The sequence below is a fragment of the Plutella xylostella genome, chromosome 7 (assembly GCF_932276165.1).
Source record: "Plutella xylostella chromosome 7, ilPluXylo3.1, whole genome shotgun sequence".
NCBI classification, from domain to species: Eukaryota; Metazoa; Arthropoda; class Insecta; order Lepidoptera; family Plutellidae; genus Plutella; species Plutella xylostella.
Window position 1 is genome coordinate 4898838 of NC_063987.1, and position 19547 is coordinate 4918384.

Sequence of the window (19547 nt, forward strand, 5' to 3'; positions counted from 1 at the left end):
CGCAGTAATCATGTGTCATTTTATGACGTTTACTGTCTGTGAAGTAATGCTATGTTGCGTAGGAGCAATAGTGATTCCATAGAAGTAATAAACTAATGATAATAAAAATTTGGATGGCACACACGCAAAATTTTATTCCATTTGGTAAAAATCAATCCAAATCAATCAAGGGGGAAGGGCTAGGAATAGGGGGATGAGGGGATGCCATATATGACTTCACAGACTACATTATACTAAACATAATCACAGAAGCAAAACAGCTGATTTCACTCATCTCACGTCATACATACGTCAACTTATAACCTAAAAATGCTACCATCGCAAACAAAAGCAATAAAAACTTTTCAATTCAAATTCAAAACACAATAAAATGCAGTCACCGCAATCTTCTTAAACTGCCTCAGCTTCAGAACTTGTGGATCATCGGAATACCTGTGGATCCGAAAGCCTTTCTATTATGAATCTAAAACGACGAACAAGACCCAGCCATGTCTGTAATCTCACTGCCAGAGCTACCAGTAGAAGTTTTAGTCAACATATTCATACACCTTCAAATAGGAGACCTCCGAAATGTAATGCTCACTTGTAAAACATTCAGGTCATTGGTATTGCATGATACCACAATATGGAAGAACCTATCTCGAGGTAAACTGATTATACAGAGGTCTTCTAACACATCAAAACGGTAAACCAAACTTCTTGTTGTTTCATGTATTGGTCACAATTGCTTTCATAATTCTGTTTCTAAGAAGTGGTTTATTTCAGCAATCTCCCAATATCACCATACCACAACTACAGGGACTCACATAATTGGCGATATGGCATATACAAACATGAAGTAAGTATGGTTCTACCTTTTTTGGCATAAGATTTTTTTGCCTAATCTCGTATTGCATAGTAACGTTTGGTCAAAGTCTCGTTACGCCGAAAATCGTATGGCATAAATCTCGTTTAGTAAAAAGTTATTTCGCATAACATTGTTTAGCCTAATAATGGTATGGCCAAATCTTGAATAGCCTAATAATGCTATGGCATAGGTTTATACAAAGTAATAATATTCGTTTGGCTTTAACTTTGACGGAGCGTCTCCCTACATAGCGCAAACTGGTGCCTTGTATTGTTTCCGCTGTTTGGAAAACGCTCCGCTCCGCTTCGCTGCGCTCCGCTTTGGTTTTGATGAACATGTGCACCTAACACGCTTCTCCTCGCTTTGCTCGTCGTCGCACCTATTTTTAGGTTTCGATCTCATGGGGTTTGTAATAATTATATTGGTTGTTAACTTTCAATTTTTTGATCATACAATATCGTGATTTTCGGGATGTATGAGAAAAATACCACAATTTGTACATTTACTACATACTTAATATATTATTTATTAAGATAACATTAGGAGAAACAAGATTATACATAGGTATAGACGAACATAAATTTGAGCAAACGAAACTTAGGTGTTTAAAGATTGTGCCTAAAGAGTTTTAGACGAAACGAGCCTTATGCCACATAAGTCTTGGCAAAGTGATGGTTCGGCCAAAAAAGTTTAGACCATACGAGTTATGCCAAATGAGTTTTGGTTAATAAAGATTATGCCAGATGAGCGGAACCCAGTAAGTATAAATAGACCATCATTGTAAGTTTTTATTTTGATATTAAATGATAAGTTCATAACATACTTTAAATTGTTCCTTACAGGCCATATTAAAGCACAATGAAAACTACATGCCATGGATTCAGTGTGAGGGTGAAAAATATCTGCTTGTGACTGTCGGGTCGGTGTTGAAATGCGTTTCTCTGGAGAACAGGAGCCACTACATACTGTGGAAACTGGATGTGCCTAAGGTTCTCAGAGGGGATATAAGAACCAATGACATATCAAGATTTATACTAAAAAATAATATCTTGGCTTGTGGCAATAGGTGAGAAATACCTACTCATCTTTTTTACTTACCTTATAATTTTGAATTAAGAGTCTCATATTGTATTTTTCAAACTTGAGGCATTACAAACAGTTACCATGATTTCAAATCTCCCACTTGCACTTATGATTTGTGTTCAAATATGACTAAGTGTGAGCAAGAGAGGTCTATCAAGATGGTTGCATGTTTATCATCATAAAATCATAAACATTCTTGAGTCTAATAAAAAACCTTCTTATATTGTCACCAAAAGAGCATTTATATTTCTAGAGATGGCTGTGTAGCAGTATACAGAGTGAACAATATTCGGGAGAAGCCTACCTTGCTCAAGCACATTGAGGATTGCCACGAGGATGGCGCGGTGGAGGTGTCTGCCGTGGAGGTGATCAACAAACACCTCCCCTGCGTGATCACCGCCTCCAGTAACAGCCAACAACTGAAGTTCTGGCACTGGGAGTGCAATGATGCTGGATATGGTAAGAGGGAATAAGATATTAATATAGAAATCTGTTGTTAGGTTTTTTTTTTTTTTTTTTTATATGTGGGGACATCTCACACACGGCCATCCGACCCCAAGCTAGGCAGAACCTGTGTTATGGGTGTCGGACAGCTGATATATCTACACAAATACATAGATAGATAGATAGATAGATACTAAATATAAATATCAACACCCAAGACCCGAGAACAAATATCTGTGTTTAAACAAATATCTGCCCCAGCCGGGAATCGAACCCGGGACCTTCGGCTCAGTAGTCAGGGTCACTAACCACTACGCCATTCGGTCGTCTGTTACTATCAACAGATTGAAAACACTGCTTTATAGTACTTTCGGGTTTCATTACCACTTTTAAAATTTCATGTATGCATACATTACCGCCCTTTAGACAAACACAACAATGCTTAACACGTCATGCGCCATCTGTGGATAAAATTATGTAACCCGCGTATGCTGAAACCACCGTATACTCACTGCAAAATACACTAGTCTGAAACCACTCTCACTTACTGCTATTTATTCCAGATGCCAGAGACATTACCCTGTTCGAGAGTGTTGGCCTCAGATGCCTAGCAGTGGACGAGGCGCAAGAGAGGGTGGCTGTTGGACCGAACGGGAGCGACCAGCCAGTGATACTTGATGTAGAGACGTATGTTTTTTTTTTGTATGTGTCATTGAGACTTAAATTATAGCTTTAATTAGTAATGTGCTTCCTGGAAAGTCCTTGGGTAAGTACTTGGTACTAAACTTGTAGGTAGGTAGGCATATGCATGCGTAAGGTGAGAAAAAACCCGATGAAAGTGGTTGAAAGTAGAAAAGTAGTTATTCCGGTCTATTGCAGGAGAAAGGCATTCATAAATGCAACATGCGCCGTTATTATAAACCCAATATGGTAATCCTTTTACAATACAAAAATGTAGTGCTGTTAGTATGGAGGTTTTACTAGCGCCATCTATGATTTAGTTCTTTTTTTTAAATGATCTGTCAGAAAACCTCCCATTATCATTTTTTACACTCATATTTTTGGTTAAAAGTAACATTTTTCTTCTCAGTGGTGCCCAGCTAACGACGCCAGCCTCTCAGTTGAACTTGAAGCGGGCCGTCCGCGACGTGCAATGGCGCGACGCCAGCACCGTGGTGTGGGTCACGCACTCCGGCCTGTTACAGTATCTGGATGTTAGGACTGATCGAGTTGTGAGTCTATTGTATTATATTTGCATTCTACAGGCTGTTGCAAAATGGGTGTAGGTACTAAGCCGAAAAGGGGTGACTCTGTAGTTGTATTTTTGATATTCGTTTAGATGAGCTTGTTATTATTTATCATCGTTGTATGTTTTTTTTACAGGTGTACAAAGTCACGGACCCATTCCAGTGTTCCCTCTACTGCGTTAAAACTGACGGCAGGAACGCCATCGTTGTGGGGTCGTCAGAATATTCGCGCTGTGTGCTGTTCGATATCAGGAATGCGGCCAGCCATGTGCAGGTAATTTGTCTTCACAACAGCTATTTACAATGGGAGGTTTTCTGAAAAAAATAAACAAATCATAGATGGCGCTAGTAAAACCTTCATACTGACACACTTTTTTTTATAGGAGGGTTTTCATATGAAGGTGATAGCAGAGCCATCTATGATTTAATTTGTTTTTTATGAGCTATCAAAAAAGCTCTAATTTTACATGGATCGTTTTTTGCCCCCTTTTTTTTTTTTTTAAAATCATTTATTTATCCCAATTACATGTTTTTACTTAATTCTATCTAGCCACTATCGGAAACCACTAGGTTTATCTGTAGCAGCGAGTGTTACTGGCAGAAAGTTACTAATTACTTAACTAATTTAAACGAAACAGAGTTACATTACCTACTTAAGTATCTAACAATTAACTTATATATTACAGTTCCTAGATGTCTTATTTTTAACAAGAAAATCTTTTATCTTACTTTTATACTTATGAATATTGCTATTTATATATAGATTCTGAAGGTCGTTAGGAAGTTCGTTGACAATATCCGGCAAAAAATACATCCATATCCTAGTTCCATAAGTGTTATTATATCTAGGCAATGTATACATGGGCATATAACTTAGCTTACGTAGTCTAGTAGGACGTTCCTTTTTTTTCAGGAATGTTTTATTACAGTCTTCCTCGATAAGCGTTTGTAATTTTAGTTTGTCGTATATATCTAAGACTTTACAATAATGGAATAGGTTAATTTTGTTTTTCTTATATTCTAACATGATTTTATTAGGAACAATTACTTTTAATATACTTTTTTGGAGCTTATAAATCTTTTCTAAGTGTGTTTTGTATGTTTTTCCGTAGCTACTTAAACCATACCCTATTATTGAATCAGCCATCGCCATATAGATAAGTCTCAATATGTTAAATGGAACTTTATATTTGAGAATAGCCATTTTACCTAACAGTGCTCTGAGCTTGGTACAGACGTGGTTTACATGCGGCTCCCAGTTAAAACGCTGGTCTATTATCAATCCTAGGTACTTATGTTGTTGGACCACCTCTAATGAAATGCAATTACAATTAGTATTTTTTGTGTGGAAGCATTGGTGCTCGTGTGCTGTGATAATAGGTTGTATGTCATAGGTGTTGTGCGATGAACGTATATGTACCACCTTTGTTTTGCTTGCATTGATAACAAGCCCCGCGTCGTGAGCCCATTTGCATAATAGGTCATAGTTTTTTTGCATGGACCGCTCCGCTATTTTTAGGTCTTTGTGGGCGATGACCAAGCATGTATCGTCCGCAAATTGGTAGACAGAGCCTTCGGTAATTATGTTACACATGTCATTGACATAAAATAAATATTCTAATGGAGCTAATATGGATCCCTGCGCAGTTCCTACAGTGGTAGGTATCATATTACTGAGCTGCTCTGATATTTTTACCGTCGTGAAGCGACCGCAGTGATAATTTTTTATCCATTTTAGAAATGGCCCCTGTATACCGTTTTGTTCTAATTTGTTGTATAAGGTTTCGTATTCTATGGTATCGAAGGCCTTACTAAAATCGATAAAAGTGGTTAAAACATGTTTTTTGTTATTTAAGTGTTCGTTAACTTCGTTAGTAAATTTTGCTAATAATTGAGTTGTACTTTTATTTTTTTGAAAGCCGTGTTGGTTATTATTTATTATATTGTTTTTTCTAATATAGTTATTTATTTGTGTACCAAAGTATTTTTCAATAATCTTATCTATACTGGACAAGATAGTGATAGGTCTATAATTATTAGTGTCGGTTTTTATTCCGTTTTTGAATATTGGTCTTATGATACCGATTTTTATTTTGTCCGGGTATATAGATGTTTCTATACACTGGTTAATCAGGTGAGTAATAGTGGGAACCAGCTCATTAGATATGCTTTGTATATCGCATACTCTGATACCATCTATGCCGGGACTTTTTTTTGTATTTAAGTGTTTAATTATTCTTTCCGTGATCTCATTAGTAGCATTGTATATTTTTATGCATCTATCTGTGATATTTGTGTGATTGTTGTTATCTAACAGTGGTATTTTACAGTTTAGGCAGATTTTTTTAACATTATTACTGAATTCCTTAGCAAACATATTAGTTAAGTTAGTGACATTCGTTTGGAATGCCTTACATATTATGTCATCAACTGAATAAGAAATTTTACCACATAATCTGTTTATTATTTGCCAGATTTGTTTGGTATTTTTAAAGTTATTGCTTATTTCCTGTCGTGTAAAATTATTTTTAATTAAATTAGTGTATGCTATGGTTTTATTCCTGTAATTATTATATATTAATCTATTTTTTGCGTCGCTTTGATCCTTTTTCCATATTTTATAAAGTTCATCTCTTTTTTTACACATATATATTAGTTTTTTATCGATCCACATACATTTTTTTCGTTTACTATCATAATTAAGCTTGACACTGTACTTACATTTCTCATAAGCTAAAGTAAATTTATCAATAATAAAGTTAAGTATGTCGTTGGGGTTTTTCATTTCCAGTGTTGAACTCCAATCGATATTTTTAAGTTCAAGTTTAAGTTTTTGATGATTAAGTTTAGTTACCGTCTTATTCGCTGTAGGTGACGGGGTAAAAAGCGTATTGTCTTTTATCAGGCAACCGGTTATACAATGATCAGCTGGGGCGATGTTGATAACGGCTGTGTGCACGTCGCAGTTACCTACGCTACGCATAAAAATATGGTCAATACAAGATTTCGTTATAATATCACCCTTTTTTTCTATCCGTGTGTATTGAGTGATACCGCATTCCATACCTAATTCACTTAACTTGTTTAAATACTGATTTCGTTGCATATTAATTTTTTTTAAAAAATTAATATGCAACGAAAAAAAATTCTGCTCTGGCTAGTTGCTGAGTTTGGAGAGGCTATTTCTGTGCACTGTGCAGCCCTGTTCTGTGAAAGTGTATTGAACTTGAAATACTCATGCCAATATATTACTTATTATGGCAATAATAATGGTGGATACAGATGAAGGCTTATCTTATAATTCGTATTCGAAAGATACAGTACGTTCGTGAAATGTACTGTATCTTTAATTTATCATACTTATGTATTTTCCAGATGTACTTCACACAGAAAAAGTGTTCACCGATCTACAGTTTAGACTTCGACACTTCCACGCTCATAGCGGCGGCAGACAGGAGCGTCACGGCGCTACGCTTCAACAATAACACGAAGTGGGCTACCGTACGAGACTACTCTCAGACATTTGAAGTTGTCAGAAGATAAATTTATCGTTAGAATTTATTTCATTTTGTAGGGTATTTACTTTAGTTAAGTACTTTCGTAAAGCGAAAATAAACAAAACAAAACGCCATGAAACCATTATATTATTGTAAAGATATGAATATATTTTCAATTCAAATGAACAATGTATTTTTCTATAAAATTAAGCTCTTGTCTCCCTTGAGTAAGATGAGTTTCAGCTTGACCCTAGCCAAAGCCCTTTCAAAGTCTCAATGATACTGTCACCGGCACTCACCGTCTTCATTATTCTGAGTATTGCGAGCATGTGCGTTGCTAAACGCAAGTTACACAACAAGTCTGTCAGTGTCAACTGTCAAAAATCAGCTGTCAACTGTCATGTCTGTTATCACATCACAAAAATATTGTGTGAATTTTGAATTTTATATCCTAAATTTAATTTTGCCATGGACTGAGAAATATAGCAATTACCTTTACCACTAACTCAAACTAGGTACCATCCCAATTTTAGTCACAATGTTTCGAAGCAGTCTCCTCTCGTTGGTTAGAAACCTCCGTAGAACCCCTAGAAAGACAATAATAACCAAAATCCGCAACCACGCGCCGGTGCCTTTAGCTTTTATCTCCACCGTTTACTGTGATATAAAGAATGAAGAGAGCATAGACGCTAATGATGAAATGGCATGGGATGAAGACAAACTAGGCCACGAGTTCCTGATCCGCCAAGCGACCACAGTCAACGTTAATGCAGCTACACAACTACTTACAGTCACCTTAGTCGCTATTCAAGACACAAGTGAGAGGTAAACACACCTAATTCAACCTTCATATTAACTCAGAATCAGTTTTTAGAATATTTTTAATTTATTTATTTCAGAAAGTTGTGAACAATATTGTAGTCAATGTTTGATACCTACATTTTCAAAATTTATCCCTCCATATGAGTGCTTAATTAAGTTGCTACAAGGTTATTGTATGACCAAACGCTTATATTTTTAGATTGCGAGATGTGCTATCTAAAGAGATTACTCTAGTGCAACAAGCCATGGAGTGGGGTGAAGACGGCACTCCGCCACATCACTGGGACCAGCTGGTGGCCTTGCGAGGGGCTCTCAGTGACCTCAAACATAACTTAAGAACTTTGATTAGTAAGTATATTTAATGTATTTCTATAATTAACAAAATAAAAAACTATGTGCAAATGTAAATTTATTTCTACACAAATTGCACTTACCATTCAAATACTTTACCGATATTTTCGTTTTAAGAAATTTTGTTAAATTGGTTTGCTTGTACTTTACCTTTATAGAACTATTCACTGATTTTTTGTTTTCTTACAGGCTACATGGATTATGCAGAAAAAATTGCCACAGTAGCTGCAGAGATATCATACTTATCCGGAAACATTGCTGCTTCAGATGCCATTTGTGAGAGAATAGATCATGCATGCAGGTAAAGTGCAAAACTAAACTGTAAAATAGTATACATATTTATTTGCTTAGGATACCTTGCTTTCTATATATAATCAGGAGTTAATGAAGAATGGATGTACACACGGCAACGTCAAATGGTTGGCAGGGCACACTAACGTAGTGTATGTGTGCACACTAACGTTGTCTATGTGTGCATAAACGCAGAAATCGGTTTACACACCAGTAACAAACCACACACACACACAACAGCACAAACGAGTTTGCGCGTAGGCAAACGCCCGTATACCAGCTGTGACATAAAAATATCAACCGGTAGTGTTAGTGAAATAGTTATAAAATTGATGTGAAGCAAAATTTCACTACCTGTGTCTATACACTTCGTAGCTCATTGGTAGAATGTTAGACTAATGAAACATAGGTCGTGAGTTCGAGTCCACGGATGGTTATTTTTATTTAACTTAATTCAAATTTTGCGTTCATTTAAACGCTTTTGAGTATAAAATTAATATATTTGAAACTGACAAATGACTACAAGCTGCATAGCTGTCGACTATTTCTCTTCGCCAAAAATATATGATTCGTTCTTCATTTGAGAATTAAAACCATTCTACCCTCATACAATATGAATAAACGAAATTTGTTTTTAGTTTTAGTGACAATTCACCTCTGCGTCTGCAAAGTGATTCACTTTGTGATTTGTCAATTTAATTAATTACTCTTCGCAGTCACTATGGAAAGTCACTTAACCATGTTCAAAAAGGCGGAGATAATCGTATTTATATGAACAAAACATTACAATTAGTGAAATCGCAAGACGTTTAACGGTAAGTAACATAGAATTGCAAATATTTTATTTGACTGTTACAATATTTGTATTTGTATAAGCTAAGTATTTGTTTTTTTTTGTTTGCAGAGGAGAACTGTTCAATTATGGGTTCACCGATACGCAGATTCGGGACAGTAGTCGTCTATACGGATGCATCAACACGCCATCGAGAAATCGTAGCTGCACATAGCGCTGATCCGTTCTGCAGCACCCGTTCTACGGCCACAACACATAATCTATCCCTACAAACCGTACGGGTTCACTTGCGTGCTGCTGGGTTGCGGTGTCGGAGGCCGACGAAGAAAACTGCTCTAACCGATCGTCAAAACAGAGTGCGTTTTGCGACTGACTATTTTTAACTTTGATTGGTGCAACAATGTGGTGATATTTAGTGATGAAAAGTCCTTTAAATCAGACAAGGATGGACGTAAGATATTATGGCGAAAAAGTGGTGAAAATTATAGTTAGTGGGGTTAGCTCAGTAATTTATATTTTTTCCATTTGTATAAGATTTTAGTTATTTTGTTAAATATTTATTATTATTTACAATTATGGGTAAGCCAATGTGTTTATGATGTTATTGTTATACTGAGGTTGGAATAAGTTATCTTATTTCTAGCTAATTAACATGTTGATTCATATAACTAATGACTTGCCTATTTACTTTAGTAAAACAGCCAGTCCATCCTTTTCTGATGTTTATTATGATTTAAAACTGCTAATTGAAAATTTTCTTTATTAATATAAACTAAAACTATGTTTTAAAACGGAAAACAACAAAAACGTAACATCCTTAATGTTTATGTTACGGCAAGAATAAATTTGGTAATTTTAACACTTAATAACTTGTTTCATTTACTTTCTGTGTTGCTTTTATTCGTATATACTACAGTAATATTATTAACCATATTAAAAATAAATTAAATCTATAAAAAAAAAACAAAAAGGAATATTGTAAGTTCAGTGGGATTTGAACCACCATACCGATTAATGTAAGTCTTGTATCATACCAACTGAGCCATTCAATCTATTACAATGCCTCGCAAAATTTTGCTTCATATCATAAAAACAATGAATCATTGTCACTGGCACAACTACATGCTTACAATATCCGTGTGTGGGTTGCCCAGAACTAAATAATTACGTCGACGTCGCCGACACACACATACACTACCTACGTTAGTGTGCCCTGCCAACCATTTAACGTTGCCGTGTGTACATTAAATAGTGATTTGCGAACAAGAGTGTTTTAAGACATGCTAGGTCATCAAGATAAACTTGATAATAGGCATAAAATATTAATTTAAAACTCTGTCCTCAGCCTCAGCCTTCTTCACTTAACCACTTACCTCACCATACAAGTAAGACTGTACTTAAATACAATAATGGTTTACATTTCCAGAGCATACAAGGCACAGAAGCAAAAAGTAGATGAGCTGCAACTAGAAAGCCTGGAGCTGCAGCAGAAAGCAATCATTCATGCACCTCACCTCGAAGACAAGATCATAGACAAGGAACCAATACAGGACTCTAAGAACAAGGCCTGCTTTGATAAAAAATAAAGTTATGTGGCTGAATCTGAACTTACAATTTGAAATAGCAAAATTTTAAATTCGCGATTGGACTCTAGATTACCGTGAGGAGGTTGATATGAGTATTTCCAAATTTAAGGTGCAGTCTTCAGATTCAGCCAATATGTTTCTAGTTTTATAGAGATAGATATTTATAATAGTTACATCTTGTCTAGATGCCAGTGACTGTGAGTAAGTAATCTTTAAAAGATTTCAAAAGATGCGTTGTTAATTTATTGATATAATAAATCAGTGGTTAAGTAAATATATCTTTTATTTTTCATTGTAGAAGTTATTGCCAAATTAATAATAGATTTAAATTTCGATGATAAAGATAGGGTTAGTGAGCAAAATACAACTTAGCCTGTGCCTGCGCGGCAGTATAGCTCCCACACGGGCTAATTATGTGCCGAGACTTTAGACAGCTGGTGCCGTGGGTGGCAGACTGACTCCCACGCTAGATTATAAGCTCCCGTGGGTAGCAAATATTGTGTTAAAATGAAAACATACTTACGAACTTTAATGTAAGATTCTTCTATTTTATATTTGGATTGGGTATTTTTCCACAAGCCTTGCTGGGGATCGATCCATTTAGGTATCTTTTTTAAACTTCTCCCACCAAATTTTTCGATTGTCCAAATATTCGTATTGTCTTGTGCCCTGAAACATAGAAAACCTCTAAATTATATTTACAGGAATGAATACTCCAATAATTTTCAAAATATTGACCAATTTTCCCGAGACAATCGTAGAGAATAAAATCTAAAATAATTTAATCTATTTATGCCAAGGGCATATCAATATGAGTTGTGTCTGAGATGTAGGTAGGTATGTTACGCTTTCTTGAGAAGCAATTTTCTGATAGAAAACATATAAAACCGAATTCCCATTACCTACATAGGTACTCACCTACTTAACTTTACGTTTTACCAAAAGTAAATTTCATTAGTGACAGTAGCTAGTAGGTCCTATTATCCTAGCTACTTATGAAGGAAAAAATTATAGTTAATGATAAGTACCTACTTACTTAGCTTATTTATCTACCTGAAAATGTGAAAAAAAAACCCATAGTCAAGTTCATGTATATAATGTTGGTGCGTTGCTTTATGTGGTTGTTACTTATAAATACTGTAACTTACTGTAAAAAGAAGCACAATTTTATGAAAAATGTGAGTAAGTAAGTTCTTATCGTGTGTACCTAAAATAATACAAAATAAATTCTATGCAACTATGTTGGTGTATGTGAAGGCGTTATGGGAATGCCGCCCAATAAAAAGTACCTATAAGTAGGTAGAACAAGCAAGCGTAGCTTCGTTGGATGCCCTCCTGTCTGCTGGACCGACGACCTTAGACGGGTGGCCGGTAGTGGCTGGATGAGGAAGGCCGAGGACTGATTGTTGTGACGCTGCTTGGGAGAGGCCTATGTCCAGCAGTGGACGACTACGGGCTGATGAAGTTGATATTAGCGAAAAATTTGATGCTTCGTTCTAGCCACTTCTAGCCGATCAGCAGAATCAACATGCATCCTACTAATAGGCGAAAGTTTGCGAGTATGTGTGTGTGTGTGTCTGTGTAGGGGAACCCGGGGTAAGATGGGGTCGCGGGGTAAGACGGGACCCCCCACATATATGCAAAACTATACATCTTAGGAATCTGAGTAATGAGCCAATAGAAAGGCTTAAATGATTGACCTTTAGTGCGCCAGTGACACCAGGTGTGAGCGCATGCGTTTTTTGTGTAAGCTCAATTGTTTGTTTTTGCGTAGTGTCCATGTTATTTTTGACCGGTAGAAACAACGTCACAACACAGTAAGTAAAACAGTGGCATTTTTGGTAATTTTGTCTTTTTATTTAAGGTTTGGTACGCTTTGTTTAAATATGTGCAAAATCACTTTAACATTGAAAATATTTTTTTATGAATTCTTTTTATAAAAAATATGACGTGGGGCAAGACGGGGTATTTTTGGAGGGGCAAGATAGGGTACGGATCTTGCTTGGTTAAGTTTTGTTTTTCTCCAACCCGATATTTAATAATAATAATAAATAATAATAAATTCATTTATTTCAAGTAACCACGGACTCATAATATAAAACATCAAAATTACATTTACACATTAAAAATACAATTTACACATAGAACACAAACAAAATTGGATTAACGGATCAAATTAACAGAAAATTTAAAAACATTCATTAGGTACAATAATATTATGCAGTAAAATTTAAAATAAATTATCAATAAGTAAAATAATATAAATAGAAAACAAAGATACTTTTTTTGAATAATATTGTCAACGTAAATAAAATTTATATAAAAACAAACATACAAAAAATCATAATAATTAAAATTTAATAATATTATATCTGCCACTGTTCGTTGTGACATGTTTTTGACAGCAGTGGCGGATATAAGGACACTCCTCTTTGTTTGCAATCATCGCAAGGACAGTGTTGGCGCTGGCCCGCACCCTCCGTACCAGGGACGCGCAGCGCTTCCGCACGGTCGCGTGGAAGCAGTCAGTGCGCGCCCACGCGAACATGCCTGAAGCGCTGCAGTAACGGGGCAGCCCCAACACTGCCCTAATAGTCCCTAAAAGACTTCTGCGTGTAGTTAGCCCACAAGCTGCACGTGTATAATGAGGTACAAAATGCTCGGAAGAGAGTTATTTTTACATTTTGTGAACAACGTGCAAACCTGCGAGCCAACATGTTTGCTCTTATCGATAGGGCCCTTCTTTCCCGCTCTATATCAGCACAGTCTTTGAGGTCTGGTGTTAGAACATGCCCAAGGTATTTAAAATGTTCCACCCGGTCCAAAGGCACGCCATAAAGTCTGATGGGCGGCACACCGTCGGGACATTTTGAACCGGCCGCAAAGACCATGTATTTGCTTTTCGGCACATTATATTTCAGACCATGACTCATTGCGTAATCCTCACAGATCCGCAGAAGCTTCCTCAGACCGCAGACCGACGCGCTCAGCAGCACCATGTCATCTGCGTAGCTCAAATTGTTTACACATACGCCGTCTACGTGACATCCGACATGCTGCTTGCTAAGCGCGACGATCAGCGCATCCACATATAGATTAAAGAGTGAGGGGGAGGTTAACCCCCCTTGTCTCACCCCGCACTCCATACCGAAAGACTCGGACATCACGCCCGCCCATCTCACGTTGTTGACCTGGTGCGAGTACCAGTACTGAAAAATTGTAACTAGCTCATGAGGCAAGTCGATATCCCTCAGTTTTCCCCATAAGATGTCGTAGGAGACCAGGTCAAAGGCTTTGGAGAGGTCAAGGAAGCAGGCGTACACCGGAGTCTGTCTATCGGTGTAGTACCTCACTGTGTGCTTTAAACTTAGTATTGCACTCTCAGTTGATAGGTTCGGTCGAAAACCGAACTGATTACCGTGCAATACCAAGTGATTTTGTAAATGCACATTCAGTAAGGCATCAAAAACCTTCGCAAGGATTGTCGCCAGAGATATGGGCCTATAGTTATTCATATCTCCAACGTCTCCGGTTTTATTTTTCAAGACAGGCACCACCACCGTAATTAACATCTCAGGAGGTAAGTAAGAGTGTCTAACACATAATGTAAAGAACATTGCCAGAACCCTAGATATATGAGGACCCGCGTATTGGAGATGCTCTATGCTGAGACCATCATGACCTGGAGATTTTCCTCTAGATATAGACCTTATGACCTTTGCTATTTCTTTTGCTGTAAAACGAGTACTCATTTTCTGTACATGGGTCTCAACATTGGGCATCGTCCGAGCAGGGCCCAGGGGAGAATTGATAGTAAACTGGTCCCTAAACAAGTTAGCAATATCCTTCGGGTCACTCACTCCACCAACACTCACCGGGAGACCAGGTCGCGGGTTCATCTTACTCGTGGTTTTCCAGAACTTGACATTGTAGAAGGGCTCTAAAAGGGCTACAGGGAAGTTGGCTAAAAAGACTAAGCAGATACTGCCTATGAAGAAGAATTACAACGAAGATGACTGGGTCTACCTCTACTGTGAGGATATCAACAGTCCTACTTTAAATCTAAGGAAAAGTGGGTCGGATTTCAAAGGTGCAGGCGTTGGGCTCACACTGCTGGTGTTGACGATAAAATCACAGAAGAAGTGTTGTTTGTCTGTTTTGTGCCCCACATAGTATACTTACCCCATCTTACCCCGTACATGGGGCAAGATGGTTTATTTCCCATTTTTTACATTTTTTAAAATAAGTCAATTGTAATGATTACTTTTTTGGCAAAAGCTGTGCCAAAGTGTTCGTCATTAAGTTCCTAATGAGCCATAAATAATTGATAACGTTGTGGTTATAAATACCTGTTGTTTTTTTAATTTTCCCTTAGCGACCCCGTCTTACCCCGGGTTCCCCTATGTGTTTGTTACTTCTTCACGTCAAAACGGCTCTACCGATTTTAACAAAATTTGGCATGGAGTTAGCTGCTGACACCCTGGATTAACAAATAGGCTACTTTTTATCGCGGAATTCTCACGGGAAAACTTTTTAAGGCGAAGCGAAGCTCACGATAGGGGCTAGTTATGTTTAAATTTCAGAAACGGTGCCTAGAAGCGTACGCCTGCACGCACTCGGGCGCGCGGCAGTGCGGGCGGGAGCCGCGGGCGCGCGAGCTGCGCTGGTTCCTCGACACCTGCGACATGACGGAGTACAACTGTCAGTACAGGCGATGTAAGTTTTGACTCGCATGGTAACACAACACGTGATTTTTTTTAATACAATTTAATGGTTTATAAAAAATATGTAGTTAAGTACCTATCTCTAGACCGCGAAACTGAAGTGGGACAGGGCTAGGCACGTCTGCCGTATGCAGCCGGATAGGGAGGCTAAAATGACACCGAATGGATACTCGATAACGGCCGCCGGCGCAGGGGCAGACCCAGAAAAATATGAAATCAGGAGGTCATGGACAGGGATAGGTGGAAGGCCCAAGGAGAGACCTTAGACGAGAAGAGGGGCACAATCGAATAAAAAAAAACAATTTTTAGGCACCAACATATCCTACTTAGGTACCTACATAGGTATATTTAACTGTAAGCGTAACATAAGTATTAAAAGATAAAGAGCCTTTTCGCTACTTTTAGCGAAAAGGCTCTTTATCTCAATCGATCTCTTCCAGGAAACCTTAGGTTGAAACTTACTTATTGTTATTTAAGTACTTTGTATTGTGAGTAAATTAGATTTTGTTTTCTTTATTTCAGCATTTGAACCAGTACCGAGGACGAATTGTGCCCACGTTCCCATAAAGCTGCAATAGTTTACAAAACAAGAAAGTTTCCGATGATATCGTCGACACAGGATGTTTTGTTTCTTAGAAGTAGGCAATAGTATCTAAGTAGTTAGTGTCTACAATGCTGCACCTACCTACATATTTCCGACTAAGTACCACATATCGTCATAGTAAAGGCTTGGAGCATGTCGTCTATGAAGAACATTTTCGGTGTGTCTATTCAAATTTATAATTAATTAAACAGTTTAATGTAATACCTAAAGTACCTACTTACAGACATTATAGCACCTGGGGAAACCTGTCCATAATAATAATGAACGTTTACTAATATTTTTATATTACATCGAAGACATCCTAAGTTTTCATCTTGTTCATTTGCTCGATGCATAGGGCTGGTTTCTCATCTACCTTTATGGCTGGCCTATGTGGACGATTTGGTCAGTATAAGCCGAGGGTTGAAGATATTTTTTTAATTTTCATAACCATACGTTGTTTTCAGTCGTGACAGTTATCTTGGCCACTGTTTGGGCCGTGTCGTGCCACGGGCCGCCACAGGATCGAGACAAGGAAGACATCGCCATGGGGCGGAAGGTAAAAAAGGTGACACTATGATATCCTGTTTGAGAATATTTAGGCACTTCTTGCTTGTTTTAATTAAAGGGTCAACACCCACAGATACACAGATATATTTATGTAACCTAATTTAAAAAAACCGCCCAAGACGAAACGGCAGATAAAAGCGTAGAGGCGTCTGGTGAAGCTTAAAGCTATTCAGTGAGTATAGTTCTACCGTGTCTAAGCGCTAGCGTGTTTCAAAAAACTTTCAATTTAGCTTTTGCTTAGGGATTATACTGAAACACCCTACGAGTAGATAGATATCATTTAAGTTTATTCATTCTTAAGCATCTATATTTTCCCTCTTAGTATTTGAGGACCCCGGATGCAGGCGCTGGAAGGCCCTAGAGCTGAAGCTCGGGCAAGGAGGTGATCCTTAAAGACCCGAAACGACGACTCTGTGTAGGCCACTGTACATTTTTATCAAATTTTCCTCTACAGATGGGCGGCAAATGGTGTGGCATGGCCAAGTCGTGCAACCACGACCGCGTGCCGGTGTGCGGGGCGTCCCACGCCGGCGACGTCGTGGGGTTCCGGGACCTCTGCGACATGTTCGACTTCAACTGCATCCGGAGACGCAGTCAGTAACACACACAGACATACTAATACACTCACCGTTATTTTTTTTGATATCCGAAAGGATTGAACTCAATAGAGAAATCTATATCATAGCAGTAACTAGCATGCCCAACAATAAGGAATTCTAGGGATCTGAGAATAAAGTATATTAGAATAAAGTAGACTTTACCCTATTTGTGTCTTACACCATCCATTCGTAAAGGTTGTCTCGAAGAGTTGTTATGTAAAATTATTAATTAGTTCTTGGTGAAAGTATAAATAAAGAGTAAGTAGTCAATCTATCATCATCATCATCTAGGTACCTACCTATAAACCTCTTAATGTTTTATGTTTGTTTGCAGATTACAAGCAGACGAACTGCCCCATCGACAAGTCTATGCTCACCGTGTCTCGGCGACCCACCAGCAGTTACTATGACGATTAATTACCTACCTACTTCAATTACACTTTTATAGCAGACATATTATAGATTATAGGTAGTTATAGGTTCATAAATTTAATACAATATTGTAGGTTTATCTTATCTTACCTAGAATACCTATTTAATGTAGGTGCCTAATCCGGGCCTGTATACGTAATATATTCAGTTTAGATTTAAAACTTTTATTACTAGACTTAATGCAATAAACCTACTTACTTATTAATAAAATATACTTACATAGAACTGAATTGCTAACAACTCCAATGTTTAATTTTATTATCCTCTAGAGTTAATTAATTAAAATTATCTAGTAGGGTTTTATAAGTAAAGACCTATACTTATCCATTACTAGTACCACTAGTACAGTAATCGTTATTGTGAAATCCGAAATAACAAAGTCTTTGGCATGTCTTTGGGTCAAATGTGCAAATAAAAGGTTTTCAGTGCAACGCTCTAGCAGGCATTTTTGCAAATACCTTAGGGGCCGTCCATTAATCACGTGAGGTCGTTTTTCTCATTTTTTGACCCCCCCCTCCCCCCTGGTGATATTTGGTGAGGTTTGGGACCAACCCCCCCTCCCCCCCCTGGATCACGTGTATTTTTTTGGAAGTCTATGTAAAGGAAATTTTTGACTAGAAAAAATATAGGTCATACTACAAATCGTTAAAATTTTTGCGCCGTCCAAAATATCGGTTCAGAAATACCTAATTTTTGACAAAAAATTAATACACGTGATGTCTAACGAGAACCCCCCCTCCCTCCTCGTGATGTTTCGTGAGGTTTTCAGTACCCCCTCCCCCCCCCCTTTGAGCCTCACGTGATTAATGGACGGCCCCTTATACTTACTATAAGTACTTACCGGATGTTGCATGATTGGTAAGTAAAGGGCTTACTCAGCTCTTCATATTAAACTTTTGGAAATTCGGGATAAAATAATACTTCCCACTGTTAAAAACTCAATTGAACACAAAATTATAATTAGGTACTCTGGGAGTTTCTTTCAGACTCATAATCTTGTTGTTTAACAAATTATTGCAAAATTTTACCTTGAATCAATGATGAATCTGAATCAACAAAGTTTCTATGGATACTCGTACTTTATTACTTCTATGAGATTAAGCAAATTTCTCTAATTTTTAAAAGTCGAAGTTAGGGCAAAACTGGTTCAGAATTACTGGGTCAGCCCCTTTTGGCTTATTAGTCTTATTACCCTACCCTTTTTTAACATCCTTTGTGTATATCCCCATATAAATAAATATAGTTATAAGTATATTACAGATAATATGTTACAGTAATAATTATTTACTTAATTTCAGGTACTTAGTTACCTAAGTGTAAGTACCTACTAAGGAGTCGTTCCTGAGACTTCTATATAGCTAGGTAAATATATCTATTTCCACGAACCTAGAACAATGAAGTTAAGAAGGTATCTACTTAGGTATCGACTTTCCTAAAATATTAGCACTACATCCTCCGTAAGGCCTGTATTATCATATCATACTCTTCACATAAACATTTCCATTGTTCCTATCCTAACACACATCATTTTAATCGCTAGACTTCTTAACGAGAGCTCTATGACAGAGCTTTATATAAAATCGAAAAGCAAATATCTGGCTAAATGGGATACAAATATGGTTCTAGAAATGTTTTATTGCTACTCGTATTCTGCTGTTTAATCATACTTCCCAGCCAC

General features: G+C 37.3%; 3 protein-coding genes across 3 annotated transcripts; all 3 read left to right on the forward strand.

Annotated features, from left to right (window-relative positions):
• The first annotated feature begins 23 nt into the window (after window positions 1–23).
• On the forward strand, window positions 24–7304 carry LOC105390568 (F-box/WD repeat-containing protein 4). Its single transcript, XM_048622003.1, has 8 exons — window positions 24–685; window positions 766–838; window positions 1690–1913; window positions 2184–2389; window positions 2938–3061; window positions 3465–3606; window positions 3758–3895; window positions 6997–7304. The coding sequence occupies exons 1-8, from the start codon at window positions 489–491 to the stop codon at window positions 7162–7164; spliced, it is 1272 nt and encodes a 423-aa protein (XP_048477960.1). The 5' UTR covers window positions 24–488; the 3' UTR covers window positions 7165–7304.
• Window positions 7305–7510: 206 nt separating this feature from the next.
• On the forward strand, window positions 7511–11237 carry LOC105390569. The gene is made up of 4 exons (XM_011561893.3): window positions 7511–7943; window positions 8140–8288; window positions 8481–8592; window positions 10802–11237. Exons 1-4 carry the CDS (start codon window positions 7657–7659, stop codon window positions 10959–10961), a joined length of 708 nt encoding a protein of 235 aa, XP_011560195.3. The 5' UTR covers window positions 7511–7656; the 3' UTR covers window positions 10962–11237.
• A 5184-nt stretch (window positions 11238–16421) lies between these two features.
• LOC105390570 lies at window positions 16422–18099 on the forward strand. The gene is made up of 4 exons (XM_048622281.1): window positions 16422–16446; window positions 16736–16827; window positions 17293–17431; window positions 17772–18099. The coding sequence occupies exons 1-4, from the start codon at window positions 16422–16424 to the stop codon at window positions 17852–17854; spliced, it is 339 nt and encodes a 112-aa protein (XP_048478238.1). The 3' UTR covers window positions 17855–18099.
• Window positions 18100–19547: the final 1448 nt, after the last annotated feature.

What these genes read in the sequence shown, in the direction of transcription:
- LOC105390568 (XM_048622003.1), top strand. Translation starts at nt 489, where the DNA reads ATGTCTGTAATCTCACTGCCAGAGCTACCAGTAGAAGTTTTAGTCAAC. An exon ending in ATGTTAGGACTGATCGAGTT is followed by an intron (nt 3,607 to 3,757) that starts GTGAGTCTATTG and finishes TTTTTTTTACAG; the next exon opens with GTGTACAAAGTCACGGACCC. An exon ending in ATGCGGCCAGCCATGTGCAG is followed by an intron (nt 3,896 to 6,996) that starts GTAATTTGTCTT and finishes TGTATTTTCCAG; the next exon opens with ATGTACTTCACACAGAAAAA.
- LOC105390569 (XM_011561893.3), top strand. Translation starts at nt 7,657, where the DNA reads ATGTTTCGAAGCAGTCTCCTCTCGTTGGTTAGAAACCTCCGTAGAACC. An exon ending in ATTCAAGACACAAGTGAGAG is followed by an intron (nt 7,944 to 8,139) that starts GTAAACACACCT and finishes TTATATTTTTAG; the next exon opens with ATTGCGAGATGTGCTATCTA. An exon ending in TAACTTAAGAACTTTGATTA is followed by an intron (nt 8,289 to 8,480) that starts GTAAGTATATTT and finishes GTTTTCTTACAG; the next exon opens with GCTACATGGATTATGCAGAA.
- LOC105390570 (XM_048622281.1), top strand. Translation starts at nt 16,422, where the DNA reads ATGTCGTCTATGAAGAACATTTTCG. An exon ending in GTCTATGAAGAACATTTTCG is followed by an intron (nt 16,447 to 16,735) that starts GTGTGTCTATTC and finishes CGTTGTTTTCAG; the next exon opens with TCGTGACAGTTATCTTGGCC. An exon ending in ACATCGCCATGGGGCGGAAG is followed by an intron (nt 16,828 to 17,292) that starts GTAAAAAAGGTG and finishes TTTCCTCTACAG; the next exon opens with ATGGGCGGCAAATGGTGTGG.